The 16,848-nt window shown below is 46.0% G+C and overlaps 1 protein-coding gene across 3 annotated transcripts in view; it reads left to right on the top strand.

The window, feature by feature from the left end:
• Positions 1 to 1,470: 1,470 nt before the first annotated feature.
• The window catches only part of KHDRBS1 (KH RNA binding domain containing, signal transduction associated 1), a 46,048-nt gene continuing 30,670 nt past the window's right edge, over positions 1,471 to 16,848 (top strand). For all 3 annotated transcript variants that reach the window (XR_008630234.1, XR_008630235.1, XM_055138982.1), the window contains exon 1: positions 1,471 to 2,104. Coding sequence is in view for 1 of the 3 variants with exons in the window: in XM_055138982.1 (XP_054994957.1) it covers positions 1,723 to 2,104 (382 nt within the window). In the remaining 2 variants the exon portion in view is untranslated. The remainder of the gene's footprint in view (positions 2,105 to 16,848) is intronic.

Here is a 16,848-nt window from a genome sequence, read left to right as displayed (position 1 = left end):
AGGTAGCTGGGCCTTAATGAAGGCTAATTGAAAGCCTCTAAGTCTCAAATACAGAAAAGCAAGCAGTTCCAGGAATCCAGAAGACATTACAAAATTGTTGAAAAACATGGGTTTGGACCTGAGGGAAGGGTGCTTACCTTGCTTACGACTACCATGGTTCAAAACCCAGCACCCCCTATGGTCCCTTGAGCTCTTCAAGGAGTGATCCTGAGTGCCAGGACCAGTATTAAGCCCTGAACACTGCTGGGTGTCACCCCAAAAAACAAAATGTAATGGGTTTATTATGAAAACTGCTCCAGAAGGTAAAGGAAGACTGTGTTTTGAATAAGGAAAGCAAAAAATCGGTGAGCTAAGAAACAATCTGAGATGACACTAGATTTTTGCTTTTGTCTACATCCAGCGTGATCAAGGCTCTGTGCTCAGAGATCACTACTGGCAGGGCTCAGAACATCATATGGGGTGCTGGGGCCCTAACTCCACTTGGTTTTATATGAGACCTCAATTTCTCCAACCCGGAGACGACTTTGGAGACAGAACAGAGACCTCGGCTACACTTTTGCACAACACACCCAGTATAAGAATGGACAGGGTCCCACTTGGAACAGTGAAAAGGGTGGGTCTCTTAGAGGCGTCTGGAATGACGCATAATAGGGGACCCCACAGTAGCAGGAGGGGTCCTGCCCGTCAGTGGAAGGAGCCACCCCAGAATGAAACCCGCAAGAAGGTAGAGGGTGGAGGTGTGATGCCAAGCAGAAAGCAGTACTCATAATCGGGCTAAACTGCTTTTAAGGTCTTTGAAACTGCCTCTTCGATCAGCCATGGCCAGCATTTGAGAACTTGCCCTCCTGGAAACGTCAGAGTAGATGACTTGTTGGGTTCCCTGCTTTGGTCTGGGCCCTGTTCCCCACTGGCTTCCAGGTCTCCGATCTCCACCTTCCCTCTCAGTTCGAGTCCTCCAGTGGCCTTCAGCGTCGCCACGGAGCGGCCCTTCCCCATCCGTCCCCGCACGCTCCCTCCACCCCGCCGCACCCCTCAGACTCTCCCTTCATCGCCGGCACCTCCGATTTCAGTCCCTTTCCCCCCTCCCGGTTCCAGCGATCACTTTCCCCGCGCCTCCCTTCCCGCCCTCGATTCTCTAGCCTTCCCCACCCCCGTCCCCATTCCTGCGGCCCCCACGGACGCCCACTCCCACCCGACTCAAGCGGGCCCCCACTCTGGCGCGCAGCCGTTGGAGGGGGCGTGGCCGCGCGAGCACCCGGGCTCCCGGCCCGCAGCACGGGGCCCGCGCGCAGACAAAGACATTCCATAGCCCCCGCCCCCTCCGCGCACCCGGCCTTCGGGGGGAGGAGACACGTGTCCCGCTAGCGCCGAGTCACGTGGGCAAGAAAACGAACGGAGCCCGCGGCCCCGCGCGCCTGCGCAGAGGGCTCCGGCCTGGCTGGCCCCGAGGCCGGTGGCGAGCGCGCAGCCGGAGTCGGCGGGCGCCGCGGCGGTGCGCAGGCGCGCTGGTCCGCCCGGAGACTTTGTTCTCCGCGGAGACACCCAAGGGCGGTGCCGGTGGCCGGCTGCGCACGCGCGCCGCCTCACTTCCGGTGCTCTCTTTCGCTGGGTCGCTCGGGTCGGCTTCGGTCGCTGTCGCTCCCGCTCTCCCCACCCCGCTAACCGCCGCTCGGGCCTCCGCCGCGTCGCTCCCTCGACCCCTCGATCCGTACATCCTCCCCGATGCAGCGCCGGGACGACCCCGCGGCGCGCATGAGCCGCTCCTCGTGCCGCAGCTGCACCCTGGACCCCTCGGGTGCCCACCCCTCCGTGCGTCAGGGGCCCTCTCGGCAGCCGCCGCTGCCCCACCGATCCCGGGGAGGCGGAGGGGGCGCCCGAGGGGGCGCCCGGGCCTCGCCCGCCACACAGCCGCCGCCGCTGCTGCCGCCCGCGTCCGCGGGTCCCGACGCGACGGTGGGCGGCCCGGCGCCGACCCCGCTGCTGCCCCCTTCAGCCACGGCCTCGGTCAAGATGGAACCGGAGAACAAGTACCTTCCCGAGCTCATGGCCGAAAAGGACTCGCTCGACCCGTCCTTCACGCACGCCATGCAGTTGCTGACGGCGGGTAAGCGGGCCTCGCGGGGCCGCCTGGCACGGGTGGTCGGGGGGCTTTGTTCTCCGCTCGCCGCCCGCGCCCCGGGGGACCCGGGCGGCCGTGAGCCCCCCGTGCCGCCGCCTCCTCCGCTCGGACCCGCCGAAGCGCTGCCAGGCCGGCCCGGGGCGCCAGGGAGGGTTTCTGGGCTGCCGGGGAGGCCCGAAGGCGACTTGGGGATCTCCGAGCGCCCGGACGGTGATGGATAGCGCCGCGCTCCCCGCCTCCCGCTGCCGGCCGCCCCGCTCCCGGGGGGCCGGGATCCTTCCAGAAACGCCATGAGCCTTTCTCTTCCCCACCCTCCTCCCCACCCCGAAGGAGAGCGCTGCTTGGGGCTCGGGTGCGGAGGGTGTAGGAGGGAGCGGGGAGCGCGCGGGAGGGAGGGGCGAGGCCCGAGCGCCCTGTCCAGCGCGCCGCGGACCGACGCGGGGCCCGGAGCCCCGGCCCACTCGGAGTAACTGGAGCTGAAGTTGAGCGCGGAGGCAGGGAGCAACCTGTGGGAATCGGAGCCGGAGGTTACCCGAACCCCGTTCCCCCGACCGCGGCGGGTCATTGCCGCAGAGCTTGGAGACTTCGTTTAAAACGTGTGTTCACCCTTGTTCCGGAGGGAGGGGGGCATAGCCTCAGTGCGGTGAAATGGGATGCTAGAAGGAGTTGCGGAGTGTTTTGCGTGGGATTCCCCAAAGAATTAGGCCGAAATTGAGAAAAGTTGCACAGTGTTTACAGTTGAAAGACTGGGCCTTGTTGGTTTTTTTTTCCCCCGTTGCTTCGGTAGTGAAAATAGTAGTCTTTGTTCTCTCGTCTGTAGACCAGCGCTCCTTTCCTGCTCAACATCGGCCAATCACCTAGTCGCTCAGATTCCTCTCCAAAAGACGTTTGTTTCACCCTCACTCCTTGTTAAAACTATTTAATGATGCGTTTCTTTGACCAAATTTTATTAAGCAAGTTAAAATTCACAGGCATCAACACAGAACAAATGGTTGGCCTCTTTGGCAAGGTTGCTATAATGGACAGGTCGTTTTGAACAAAATATTTCCCTCCCTTTGTTCTGTATCCCCAACATTGGAAAGGGGTCTGCTTTCAAACAGGCGCAGCACGTGGTGGTGAAGAACAAGATTTAGATGACCTGCTTATATTTTCAATTCAGGGTTTTGCTGTTCTGTAACAGTCATTGAACATTACTGTCACTGTGTTCAGGCAAGCTCTCAAGTACAAGGATTTTTTTGGGGGGGGTCTGTTTTGAATATAGCAAACAGTTTGACTGAATACAAATATATTCAGACTTGATGTTGTACTAAATGGTAAGGTTGACTTACTGGTGTAATCTTAATTTCCTCAGATATTTAGATCAGTGCAGATTAAATGCCTGAGACTAAAACAAACTTGAGAATTTTAAGGTGTTGACTTGGATTTGAATTTCAGGTCTTTTCTGATCCCCAGTAACCCCATCTGTAAAAGGGGTTAGTGAGTTGTGATGGAAAAGTGTTTGACAGCACAGGCACAGTGGCCCTTGTTTCCCTTTCCTTAGATGACAGCTTGTTACCAGTTTTCCAGTTCTAAATCAGTAGTGGTTATATTGTGGATATGCGAGGTGTACTTTTTTTTTTTGTCTTTCTGACTACATCAAGTGCTCATTATGGTATTTCAGAGTTAGATTATTTCTTAGGATAACTATTAAAAAAAACCCAGTTCTTAAGGATTTTTGATGGGTCTAGAAAAGGGAGTGTAGTTAATTCAACTAACTGAAAAGGTAGTACTGATATTTTAAGCCTTGATAAAAAATACATCTGAAAAGAAACTATAACTGAAACATTGTTCCAGGCACTGACCTCAACACTCGCATCAAATGTTTAACCTAAGTTTATGACACTGCTAGGAGAAGTTATTCTCTTGAGAAAACCCAAGCAAGTAGATTAAATAATTTGCATATGGTAACAATTTGTAAGTATTATAACTAGACATTAGTAATTCTGGATCCACACATCTAACCCTCTGGACCTCACCACTGGATTTCCCGCAACATATTATCATAATTTTTTGTGTGTGTTTCTGAGGGATGAGGGGGCACATCAGGGGGCTCCTACTTGTGAGGCACTTTTTTCTGCCATTTGAGTCACATTCCCAGACCAACAGAATTTCCTTTTTTAGGAAAAAAATGTTGGGGGGAGTGAGGGGATATCTCGTGACTACCCTAAAGGCAGGTTGGGAGGGGTGAGCGCTGAAGGGAGGCTAGGGACTTTGGAGAATTGGTGTTGAAACATTGTAGACCTTAAACTCAGTCAAGAATAACTTTGTAACTTTGTTTTTGTTTGGTTGGTTTTTGGACCACACCTAGCAGTGCTCAGGGGTTATTCCTGGCTCTTTGCTTGAGCAATTACTTTTACTGAGGGGTATGGAGAGGGGAGGAACCAGACCAAGAACTGTTTATGGGATGCCAGGGGGATCCAACCCAGATTGACCTCCTGGCCATGGCCATATACAGTGCAAGGTGGAGCCCCCTACCCCAGTACCACCCTGTATTATCTCTCCTCCTTTGTAACTTTTGTAATTCTTGATGATTTTTTTTTTTTTTTACCAAAGTGTTAGGGGCTGGAGTTAAAGTACAGCAAACAGCCTTGCCCCTGCCTTGCTTGCACATGGCACACATCAGAGTTCTATCCCAGCCCTGAATCAGGTGTGACCAAGAAATGAAAGCAAACAAACAAGAAGGAAGACCCCTTTGAAATCATCAGAGTGAATACTAATGAAGGGCAGTGAAAAATGACAGGTTGGGCCTGAGCAGTAGAGCAGTGCAGACTGCTTGCCTTACAGGACACTGGACCTGGGTTCAATTCCCAGCACCCTATATGGTCCCCTGAGCTCTGCCAGGTGTGGCCCTAAAACATAAAAATGACAAGGTTAAGTTTTAGAAGGACATCTGTACAACCTAGAACTTGAAGTGATGCTTTCAGATACCTGTGCTCATATTTTGGGTGTGGGCGGGGGTTTGCTTTCAGGCTTTGGCCACACCTACCTGTGCTTGCAGCTTGCTCCTGGCTTTGAGCTCAGGGATCACTCCTAGCGAGCTGGGAGACCTTATGGGGTGCTGGGGATCCAACCCAGGTTGACCATGTGCTAGGCAAACATTTTCCGACTGTACTCTTGCTTTGGTGCCTTTTTATTTATTTTTGGAACTATGCTCAGAGTATCCCAGCCACATTGCAGAGCCTGACAAGCTCTCCATGGCATATTCAATATGCCAAAAACAGTAACAACTAGTCTCACAATGGAGACATTACTGGTGCCCGCTCGAGCAAATCGATGAGCAATGGGATGACAGTGACAGTGATGCTCAATTTCTAAGAGATACCTGCCACAAAACCCAAACTGTTCTTCCTTTGCCAATCATACTGCTTACCCTGTCTCTTTGACAGCTTTATTTTACACTCAGTATCTGATACACCATATATTGTATGTGTTAACTACTTTAATTTTTTCTTCATAACTAAAATGTCAGATTTACCAGGGCTGAAATCTTCTGTTTGCTTTGTTGGCCACTCTAACTTCAGTTCATTGAAGAGTGTTGCCAGGTGGCCTCATACTATTTGATCAGTGGATATTCATCTTCATTATGATGAAAAAATAGCACAGTAATTGTAATACAGATTTCTGTGTTAACTGAAGTGATAATTTAGATTCGGTGATGTTTAGATTTGGTGCATTTGCAGACATTTCAGTACTCAGTATACCCATATTTGTTTCTGAAACAAGTACTTTTTAAAAGTATACAATAAATATCCCTGGGGGGTGGGGAAGGATCACACCTGGTGATGCTCAGGGATTACTCTGGGCTCTGCACTCAGGAATTACTCCTGGCAGTGATGGGGGACCATACGATATGCCAGGGATTGAGCCTAGGTGGGCTGTGTGCAAAGCAGATGCCCCATCCGCTGTACTAATTTCCTGCCCAATATCAAATCTTTATTTCATGTTGTTGCTTTGTTTTTTGGCCACACCCAGCTGAGCTCAGGTCTTACCCCTGGTTCTGTGCTCAAGGATCACTTTTTTTTGGGGGGTGGGCATATGTGGTGTAATTGTAAGTGTAATTGCAAGGACTAGTCACTGTACTATTTCTCAGGACCCTCAGTTTTTGTTTTGTATTTGGTTTGTTTTCTTGAGCCAGGGTCTCATCTGGCAATGCTCAGGACTGATTCTTGGCACTTCGAAGTGCTCAGGTGTCACTCCTGGTGGAGCTGTGGGGGACCGTGTGGGATGCCAGAGATCAAACTGGTCTGCTCCATGCAAGACAATCACCCTAACCACTATACTTTCTTTCTGGCCCCTCAGTTTTTTGTTTCTAAGAGTATTTTTCTTTCTGCAGTTTAAAAAAAATGTGTATAAGAATCAAAAACAGTTGGGGCCGGAGCGATAGCACATCGGGGAAGGCGTTTGCCTTGCACACAGCTGACCTAGGTTCGATCCCTGGCATCCCATATGGTCCCCCGAGCACCGCCAGGAGTGATTCCTGAGTACAGAGCCAGGAATAACCCCTGAGCATTGCCCGGTGTGACCCAAAAAGCGGAAAAAGAAAAAAAAAAAAAAGAATCAGGAACAGTAAACATCTTTAATATATTATCAATGTCCTAAAAAGATACTTATAAATCCATCTCCCATAAACACTCATTTTAAAACTAAATTACATGCTTTACATGGTCTCCAGATAGTAGTCTCTGAGTCCTACCAGGTATGCCTAGAACAACAAAAAGGTCTGTTGGTTGTTGGTTTTTGTTTTTATTTTCAGGTTGTGCCTCACTGCTCTTGTGTGCTTACTCCTGGCTCTGGTGGTGCTGGGCTACCACATGTAGTGCCAGGAATAAAACTTGGGTCAGCAGTTGCAAGGCTGTACTATCTCTCTGGAGTTATTACACATTGTTTTGTAAGTTTGATGTGCTGAATATAAAGTAATTAAAAATTAATGGAGATTAATGTGAAAGACATTTTTGGAAACGGGAAAATAATGAAAGCTTACATTGAGAAAAATCAAGTTGAATTAGGGCTTGAGAGGAATTAGAAAAAAACTCCTAAACATTGCTGGTAAAAGTGTGACTTGGTACAACCACTTTGGATAACAGCATGGCATTTCATTTGAAAGCTTAACATTCAGATTTCTTAAAATTCAACACTGTTCCTAGGAATAAGGCCAAACAAATTTGTGCATTAATGCCTCTTTCATAAAATGGTGCACCTTGTTAGCAAAATGGTCAACTTGTTTCACCACTTGACTGGATACTTGTGAGATTTACAACGTGAAATTCTTAGCAATGTAAACAAAAACTACAGCTTTATGCAGTAAGGGAAATTTTAGAAATCTGATGTTAGTGGGGGAAGTCTTAGAAACTATACACTATACTGTTTTTATAAAACATAATAATACAACAATTGATAGATTTTTAGTATAAATATATCCAATAAAGTTGTTTTTTGTTTTGTTTTATTAATCTAGATGTGTACGTACTGGATAGGTTGTACAAGGATCAAGGCATGTGCTTTGCTTGTGGCCTACCCCTACTTGGATAAACGGTATGCCTCATTCAGCTGCCTCCCCGTCTGCTGAGATTTCCTAAAGAGGCTCCAGACCTCTGAGCACTGCTTGGGAGACCTCTTCCTTTCCTCCCCTACCACCCTCCCCCATTCAAAAAAAAAAAAAAACCCAGCCAAAATCAACTTGATGTGTGTTCTATATAACACAGCACTTTGCATCCTTGGGTATTATCCTAGAAAAGTTAAAACTTCAGTTCAAACAAAATCTGTTGTTGAATATTCATAGCATCTTTACTCAAAATAGCCAAAACTAGAAACAAACTATCTTTAATAGATAAATAGCTAAAATGTGTAGTGTTTTTTTGTTTGTTTTTTTGTTTTTTGTTTTTTGGGTCAAAATCCAGCAATGCTCCGGAGTTGCTCTTGACTCTATACTCAGGAATTACTCCTGGCAGGATTGGAGGACCATATGGAATGCCTGGAATCAAACCCTGTTTGGCCGTGTGCAAGGCAAGCACACTGTACTGTCTTCTCCAGCCCTATGTCGTTTTTTGGTCTTAGTTTTTTAAATTGAATTGTGATATTCCATATCATGAAATACTGCTCATCAGTGAAAGGAAATACATTGTTGATAAATGCAAGAACTTGCATAGATCAAAAGAGGAGTAAGTTAAGTGAAAAAAAAAAATTCTAAGTACAATAATTGCAGGGCTACAGAGAAAGGACAAGGGTATAAGGCTTTAGTCTTTGATGTGACCAACCCTGGATCCTGGCACCGACCAACTACCGAGACCAAGTACCAACCAAGTACCGGTAAGCCCTGAGCAGCATTGGGTGTGGCCCAACTCCCATCCCTCCATAATTAGAATGTAATTAGAATGTAAAGTTGTTTTTCCATTTTTAAGCCCTGTATTCTGAATTGTTCCCTAAGAAATGTAGTAGACCATGGTCAACATGCCATGATAGGGTTTGCCACGATCCTGGAAGTGATTCAGCCCTTTGGACTCATAGGAAGACCTGGGTTTTTTTGTGGGGAGCACACCTGGCTTAAGACCTACTCTTTGTAGAAAGTGGCCATGTGCAAGGCAAGTGGCTTACCACCTGTACTATCTTTTCAGCCCTGGGGGCTTTAAAAAAATAAATAGATATAGCCAACATTGTGAATTGCAGTCTGCATTTTCTTCTTATTATTATTATTCTTTTTTAAAATTTTTTTACTTTAATGAATCACATAAGATACAGTTACAGACTTACAAATTTTCATGATTATGTTTCAGTCAATGTTTGAGTACCCATCTCTCCCAGTGCCCTTTCTCTACCACCAGTGTTCCCAGAGTCCCTCCCGCCTCCCCCATCCTTCCCCTCCCCCGCCTCTGTGACAGACACATTCCCTCTTTCTCTGTCTCCTTTTGGGTGTTATGGTTTGCAATATAGGCACCAAGCAGCCATCATGTTTGGTCCATAGTCTACTTTCAGCACCATCTACCACCACGAGCATCCCTCCAACCATCGTTTACTTAGTGGTCTCCTCCCCCGCACCTGCCTTTCCCCCCAGCACATAAGATCGACTGCCATGGGGTGATTCTCCTGGCCCTTATCTCTACTATCCTTAGGTGTTATTCTCCTATTATGTTACTTTATATTTCACAAATGGGTGCAGTCATTCTGTGTCTGTCCTGCCATTTCTGACTCATTTTGCTTAGCATGATACTCTCCATGTTGATCCATTTACATGCAAATTTCATGGTTTCATCTTTTCTAACAGCTGCATAATATTCCATTGTGTAGATATATTAAAGTTTCTTTGACCAGTTATCTGTTTTTGGGCACTCGAGTTTTCAGATTCTGGCTATTGTAAATAGTGCTGCAATAAACATACAAGTGCAGATGTAATTTCTACTGTACTTTTTTGCATCTCCAGTATATTCCCAGAAGTGGTATTGCTAGGTCAAATGAGAGCTCAAATTCTAGTTTTTTTGAGAAATGTCCATATTGTTTTCCAAAAGCTGGACCAGTTGACATTCCCACCAGCAATGTAGGAGAGTCCCTTTCTCCCCATATCCACGCCAACACTGGCTGCATTTGTTTTTTTGGATGTGGGCCAGTCTGGTGTGAGGTGATATCTCATTGTTTTTTTTTGTTTTTTTTGTTTTTCTTTTTGGGTCACACCCAGCGATGCTCAGGGGTTACTCCTGGCTTTGCACTCAGAAATTACTCCTGGCAGTGCTTGGGGGACCATATGGGATGCCGGGGATCGAACCCGGGTCGGCTGCGTGCAAGGCAAACGCCCTACCCGCTGTGCTATCGCTCCGGCCCCTCTCATTGTTTTTTGATCTGCATCTTTGATTAGTGATGAAGAGCATTTTTTCATGTGCCTTTTGGCCATTCAGATTTTCTTTTTGAGAAAATTTCTGTTCATTTCATCACCCCATTTTCTGATGGGCTTGGATGTTTTTTCTTGTAGAGTTCAACCAGTGCCTTGATATTAACCCCTTATCGGAGGGGTATTGGGTGAGTATCCTTTCCCATTCTGTCTGTGTCTTTTCTAAGGGACACATCTGTAACTTTCTTGAAATTCTCAAGGCTTGACTCCCCCAGAAGAAGAGTAAGAATCTATTCCTTTGTTCTCTTGCTTAAAACAAGTATTTGATAGATTTAGTTAGTTTTTATTTTGGGGTCATGTTCAGGCCATGTTCATGTTCTGAGTGATGTTCAGGAGTATGCTGGATGTATTCCTGGGTCTGCACTCAGGAATTCCTCCTGGCCCTTTGGGAAACCAGGTGGAATGCTGGGGGATCAAACCAAGGCCCTCAAGTGTAAGGCAAATGCCCTACCGGCTATACTATTTCTCATGCCTCTAGATTTCTTTTTATTTGTATTGAATTACTGTTAGGTACAGAATTACAATGTTTCATAATTGGGTTTTAATCATACAATGTTGCAATACCCATAGATTTTTGCTTTTTGGGTCACACCCAGCAATGCTCAGGGGTTACTCCTGGCACATGCACTCGAGTTACTGAGTGGTGCTCGGGGGACCATATGGGATGCTGGGGATCGAACCTGGGTCAGCGGTGTGCACAGCAAACGTTCTACCCGCTGTGCTATCTCCCCAGCCCCTATAGATGTCTTTTTAATACAAAGATAGTTCTTAGTAGCTTGTAACTTTTAAAGTAATACATCCTTGAAAGTTTTAAATTTGGGAATGGGGGGCTTGGAAGGTTAGTATAGTGGGTAAGGTGCTTGCCTTGGGCACGATGTTTCTGGTTGGATCTCTGGCACCCCATGTCATCCCCGGGCCCAGCAGAGTAAGCTCTAAGCATTGCCAGTGCTCAGGAAACCAAAATTATTTTGGGAATGAGGAGGTAATGAATTGCTGAAGGAAGTTGAGGGTGTTAATGGCACATTTCTTTTATTCAATAAACGTTTATAGATGCCTTTTGCATAATTAGGCATGGCACTAAGAGTGGCAGCTACATAGGTTAGTTGTGAAAGGAATCCAGAAATCATTAACAGGGTAATGAATGCTGTATTTAGAGGTCTACATACCTTTTTAAAAAGATATTCACAAAAATCGGGCTGGAGAGCAAATACAGCAGATAAGAAGCTTGACTTGCAGCAGACCTGGGTTCAGTTCCTCGAACTGCACATTAAGTCCCTTGAGCCCAGTCAGGGGTAGATGGAGCACAACTGGGTATGGACTGGGTATGGCTAGAAAAAGAGAAGATAGTAAGAGAAATTAAATTACAGTGTTGTACACCTAGGACTTAGCAGAGCTGGGCATCAGACCCAGTCTATCCCTTGAAAGCAATGTAGCTCAGCAGTGGGTCACGTGCCTTGCACGTACATGTGAGGTCCTGGGTTTAGCCACTGGCATCACAATGAAAACATTCTGAGACATACATTGAAGAACCATATTTTGAATAATAAAGTCTGGTTGTGGTAAGATCTACCTAAAAACTGAAAGATTCCGCTACCATAAAAGAAGTGTCACAATATTAGTTGAATTTGCTGATGTTGGATGACCTAGGTTTGAATACTTGCTATCACTAACTAGTTTTGTGATCTTGGGTTTTAACATTATTTTTTTCTGAACCCAGATTTCTTCACCTTCACTTCAGTAATTTTGATTATAAAGACAAGGAAACAATGTAAAACATTTGGCACATAGAAGCACTGCCACTGCATAAGATATGATTATTTGTAAGCATTTACCTGGGAAACAAATTGGTCACCTCTGTTGTTTACACCTTACAGTTTCTTTCTGTGCCTCTTGGGAAATCTAGGGTCTCCAGAGATCTAGACAAAGATCAATTAAAGCAGTCAGCTTCAAAAGTTTCTCTAGAAAGTACTTTTGTCTAGGATTTAAGGAATCTTCTTTTGTTTGTTTTCTCTTTCCATTACAGCTTGCTCCTAGCTTCCCAGAAAAAGTGAAATAGAATTGATAAAAGATCAGGCAGCTGAACATCCAAGGCATTGTAGGGCCCTTTTGTTGTTTTTCACCACATGATTATATAAATTGAATATAAACTGTGCTTTCTCAAGCTTTATAGAATAGGTTTTTTTCTTGCTTAAGTGCCCACTCTTCCCTTCCTCCCAATCCTTCATTGAAAAGCAATAATAAAAACATGAGGGGCTGGAGTGATAGCACAGCGGGTAGGGCGTTTGCCTTGCACGCGGCTGACCCGGGTTCGAATCCCAGCATCCCATATGGTCCCCTGAGCACCGCCAGGGGTAATTCCTGTGTGCATGAGCCAGGAATGACCCCTGTGCGTTGCCGGGTGTGACCCAAAAAGAAAAAAAAAAAACAAACCATGAGATTTGAAGTTAGAGAAAGCTTGAGTATTACTTATTTTGGCTTTGGGGCCACACTGGCTGCACTCAGGACCTAGTCCAGTTTTCAGTACTGAGCACGTAGTTCAGTGCTCAGGGATCAGTCCTCACAGGCTCAGGATGCTGGGGATTGAACCTGGTTCAGCTGTGTGTAAGAAAAGCAGTTTATTTGCTGTTCTATCACTCCGATCCCTCAGTTTTAATGTATATTCTAATATTTTGGCGATTTCTGACTTAAAACTTTAACTTCTGAATGTAAAGTGGGGATAAAGTGTTATGCTTTTTTCGGGTAGGGCGTTTGCCTTGCACGCGACCGACCCGGGTTCTAATCCCAGCATCCCATATGGTCCCCTGAGCACCGCCAGGGGTTATTCCTGAGTGAAGAGCCAGGAGTAACCCCTGTGCATCGCTGGGTGTGACCCAAAAACCAAAAAAAAAAAAAAAAAGTGTTATGCTTTTTTTAAAAAATAATTTATATAGTATTTAATACTTAATGAACATTGAATGATTTCTTCGTCTCCCAGATGTAGTATCCTTTCTTGAGGCTCATGTTACCCCATTTTTGCTTTCTAGACCAGGCTCATAATTTTTATTTTCAGGTGTTTTAAATTATTTTTTGTTTTGTTTTTGTTTGGAGGCACACCAGGCAGTGCTCAGGGCATACTTCTAGCTCTGCACACAGGGAGCACTCTGGTGGGGTTCAGGGGACCATGTGTAGTACCTTGGATCAAATCCAATTTTGCATCATGCAGATTGGGTTACTTACGGTACTATCTCCGACTCCTGACTTACCTCTTTTATTTTTCATTTGGGGTTTTCCCAGCTGCTCAGGAGGTTCAGGGCTCTCGTTGGTGATTCTTAGTCATCTGGACTGGCGGTTCAGTGCAAGGGGTCTGAAAATGTAGTGTAGCGTAGCAAGGGCCCTAACTGCAATGCTGTGGATACCTGTATCCAGATCATGCTGTCCGTACTCCAAGGACCATGTGGTGCTGGGAGTTGAACTCCGGTCTTGCACGTGCCAGGTGCTAGGCATGTGCTCTAATCGCTTTCTCCCAGCCCCAATTTTCAGGTTTTTTTACTTGGCTTTTTTTTTGTTTGGCAGCTGTATATTCCTAGTGGTGCGTAGGAGCTAATCCTAGCTCAATTCCTAGAGATCATTCTTGATGGTGCTTGGCAGGCCGTAGGGTGCCGGGGATCAGGCCTATGGCTCCTGTATGTAGAGTATGTTCTCCGACCCTCTGAGCCTCTGCCCAGACCTCAATTCTCAATTTTCTTTGAATCAGTGTTTTCTGAATTCTTTAAAAATAATTTTATAGTCATTAAAACTATGTAATAAATTGAACTAAAAGGGATCTAAGTAAGATCTCACTAGTTCATTGACTTGGGGTTTTCTGCTTTTGTAGTGCCCCTTAAAACATAAAGACAACAGAAAGGGGGAGGGTGACAAGAGAAATAGATCAAAGGCTGGAGCACATGGTTTCAGGAGTCCCAGGTTTGATCCCCTGCATTATATGATCCCCTCAGCAAAGCGCTACAGGATCCCAGGATTACTAAGTCCAGGGCCATGGAACAGTAGTGCAGTGGGTTGGGCATTTACCTTGCACACTGCTGATCTGGACCTGGATTTGATCCTCAGCACCCAAGCTCTGTCAGGAATAATCCCTGAGCTCAGAACCAGCAGTAAGACCTAGCTGGGTGTAAACCTCCCGCCCCCCCAAAAAGGGGGGGGGGTTCAGTGGATCCAAACCTGTCAGGTCCAACCAAAACAAGTATTACCAGTAGCAACAATTTGGGAGGCCAGTATAAGTGCACACATATGCAGCAGAAAGAGCCATTTATAGGAAAACTTGAGTTCATAGGGTACATTGTATTGCATTTACATAAGTACTGGGTTTAGTTTTTATAGCTCTACTTCTTACGACATAAACATACTTACATTATAGTAACCCAAGTTTCTGGAAAGTGATTTAAGTATAATTGAAGGAACTAACTAGATGGTAGCAGTGAAACTCTTGGAGGTATCTAGATAACATTAAGTATGTAATTTATTCCACATTTTTAGAAGCTCAGCAGCTCACTAATGTTTTCAAATCAGTAAAGGACATCTTTGTACCAAAGAAATAGCTCTATGGGCTGGAGATCCAGATTTGATTCCTAGGATTCCTGTGGTCCTCTGAGCATTGGCTGTGGATGCCCTTCCCTTTTCCCTAAAGATAATGTGGACCAAGTACCCAGTTTTCCAGCCTGAAACTCAAGAAGCGATGTATTCAGTGATATAGGCTCAGAAGTAGTGACTAGGGGCTGGAGCAATAGCACAGCGGGTAGGGCGTTTGCCTTGCACTCGGTCGACATGGGTTCGATTCCCAGCATCCCATATGGTCCCCTGAGCACCGCCAGAAGTAACTCCTGAGTGCAAAGCCAGGAGGTAATCCCTGTGTATTGCTGGGTGTGACCCAAAAAGCAAAAAAATAAATAAAGTAGTGACTAGAGAAACTTAATATTAGCAGTAGGTGGGAAGGGTTGACTGGAAGTCAAAATATATGGCCAATAAAACAGCAAACAAATTGGGTGTTGAATGAAGCATTTAGTTTCTTAGCTGTAAGGTCAAATTTATTTTCCATTTTAAGCACTGAAACAGGACTGTGAACAACACTGTCATTTACACTTCTCAGAAGAATATTTTCTGGCACCAGAGAAATAGTACAGCATGAAGGGCATTTGCCTTGCACGAAGCCCACCAGGAGTAATCGCTTAGCATTGCCGGATGTGGCCCAAAACAAAAGCTAAAGAATATTTTCAGTATGAGGGACTGGAGGAGTAGTACAGTGGCAAAGTAGCCAGCCCAGGTATGAGCCACAGCACCCCATGTGGTCCTTGAGCACAGCCAGGTGTGGACCAAAAACTTAAAAATCTTTTTAGGATGATTAGTAGTTGTCAGAGAGTGAGGGATATACTCTCATTGGTTCACTGTATTCTGTAAGGTAGACTTCTAAGTCTTCAATTCTGAACTTTCAAGAAATCTCAAAGTGAGTTTTGTCCATCTATGTGCTTCAGAGTTGAACTGAGTTGTATTTTGGTTTTGGACCACACTCAGTGGTGCATAGGGATCATTCCTGGCAAACTCAGCCATTGAGAGATCAGTCGAGCCCGAGTCAGCTGCCTGTAAGGCCTACCTGCCGTATTGTGAGTCTGGCCCAAGAGTTGTATGTCGTAGTTAGTCATCCCATTGTTCATCGATATGCTCAAGTAGGCACCAGTGACGTCTCCATTGTGAGACTTGTTGTTACTGTTGTTGGCATATCGAATACGCCACGGGTAGCTTGCCAGACTCTGCCGTGTGGGCAGGTTACTCTCAGTAGCTTGATGGACTCTCTGAGAGCGATGGAGCAATCGAATCTGGGTTGGCCACGTGCAAGGCAAACGCCCTTCCCGCTGTGCTATCGCTCCAGGGTACAGGGTATAAGTTTTCAGAACATGTTTGTAATGTGTCTTTGTTTTTAAATTAGAGATTTCAAAATATGCTCCCTAATTCAGCGAGACCAGCCTCATCTGGTAATCTATGAGAAATGCAGTTTCCTAGCTGAAAACCAGATGTGGAATTGGAGCCCAACTCTATACTTCACTCCCTCCAGTTGATGCTAATGCTTACTGAAGTTTGAGGACCCCTTCCTTAACTATAGAAAATAGAAACACAGTGTGGAAATACTATGTGAAAACGTTGTCATTTAGAATGTCTAAGATTTTATAAAATGAAATATTTTTTATTGGCAGTTGCCAATGGATCATTGTCTGCCCACTCTGGCCCCATCTTAGTGTTTTGTTTTGTGTTAGGGTCAAATCCAACAGTGCTCAGGAACTACTTCTGGGTCTCTACTTAGGAGTTTATCCTGGTAGTGCCGGGTGCCATTGTGGTGCTGGGAATTGAGTTTGGGCTTCCCACATGCAAGGCATGTACTCTACCACTGAGCCGCAGTCCTAGCCCCTAAATTACTGGATTTTGTTTTGTTTGGGGGCCACACCCACCAAATTCAGGACTTACTCCTGGCTCTGCTCAGGGCTTACTCCTGATGGTGCTTTGAGGAACCATATGCAGTGCTGGGGATCAAACCCAGGTTAGCCACAAGCAAGACAATCACCTTACCCTGCTGTACTGTCTATCAGGGCTTAAATTACGGGTTTTTACTTCATCAAGATTTTTGATGTTGGGCTACTTTGGGCTGTGTTCCGGAGACCATCTGGTTGGTCTGAGGATTTGAGCCCAAACCTGCATGTGCTCAGCCCAGTGAACTCTCTCCAGTCCTCATCATCGGGATTGGACTGTATTTATTTATTTTTTAATTTAATGTAACTGTTAAATTTAATGT

This window comes from Sorex araneus, chromosome 5 (assembly GCF_027595985.1).
Source record: "Sorex araneus isolate mSorAra2 chromosome 5, mSorAra2.pri, whole genome shotgun sequence".
Taxonomy (NCBI): domain Eukaryota; kingdom Metazoa; phylum Chordata; class Mammalia; order Eulipotyphla; family Soricidae; genus Sorex; species Sorex araneus.
This window is presented reverse-complemented; position numbering and strand designations above follow the sequence as displayed.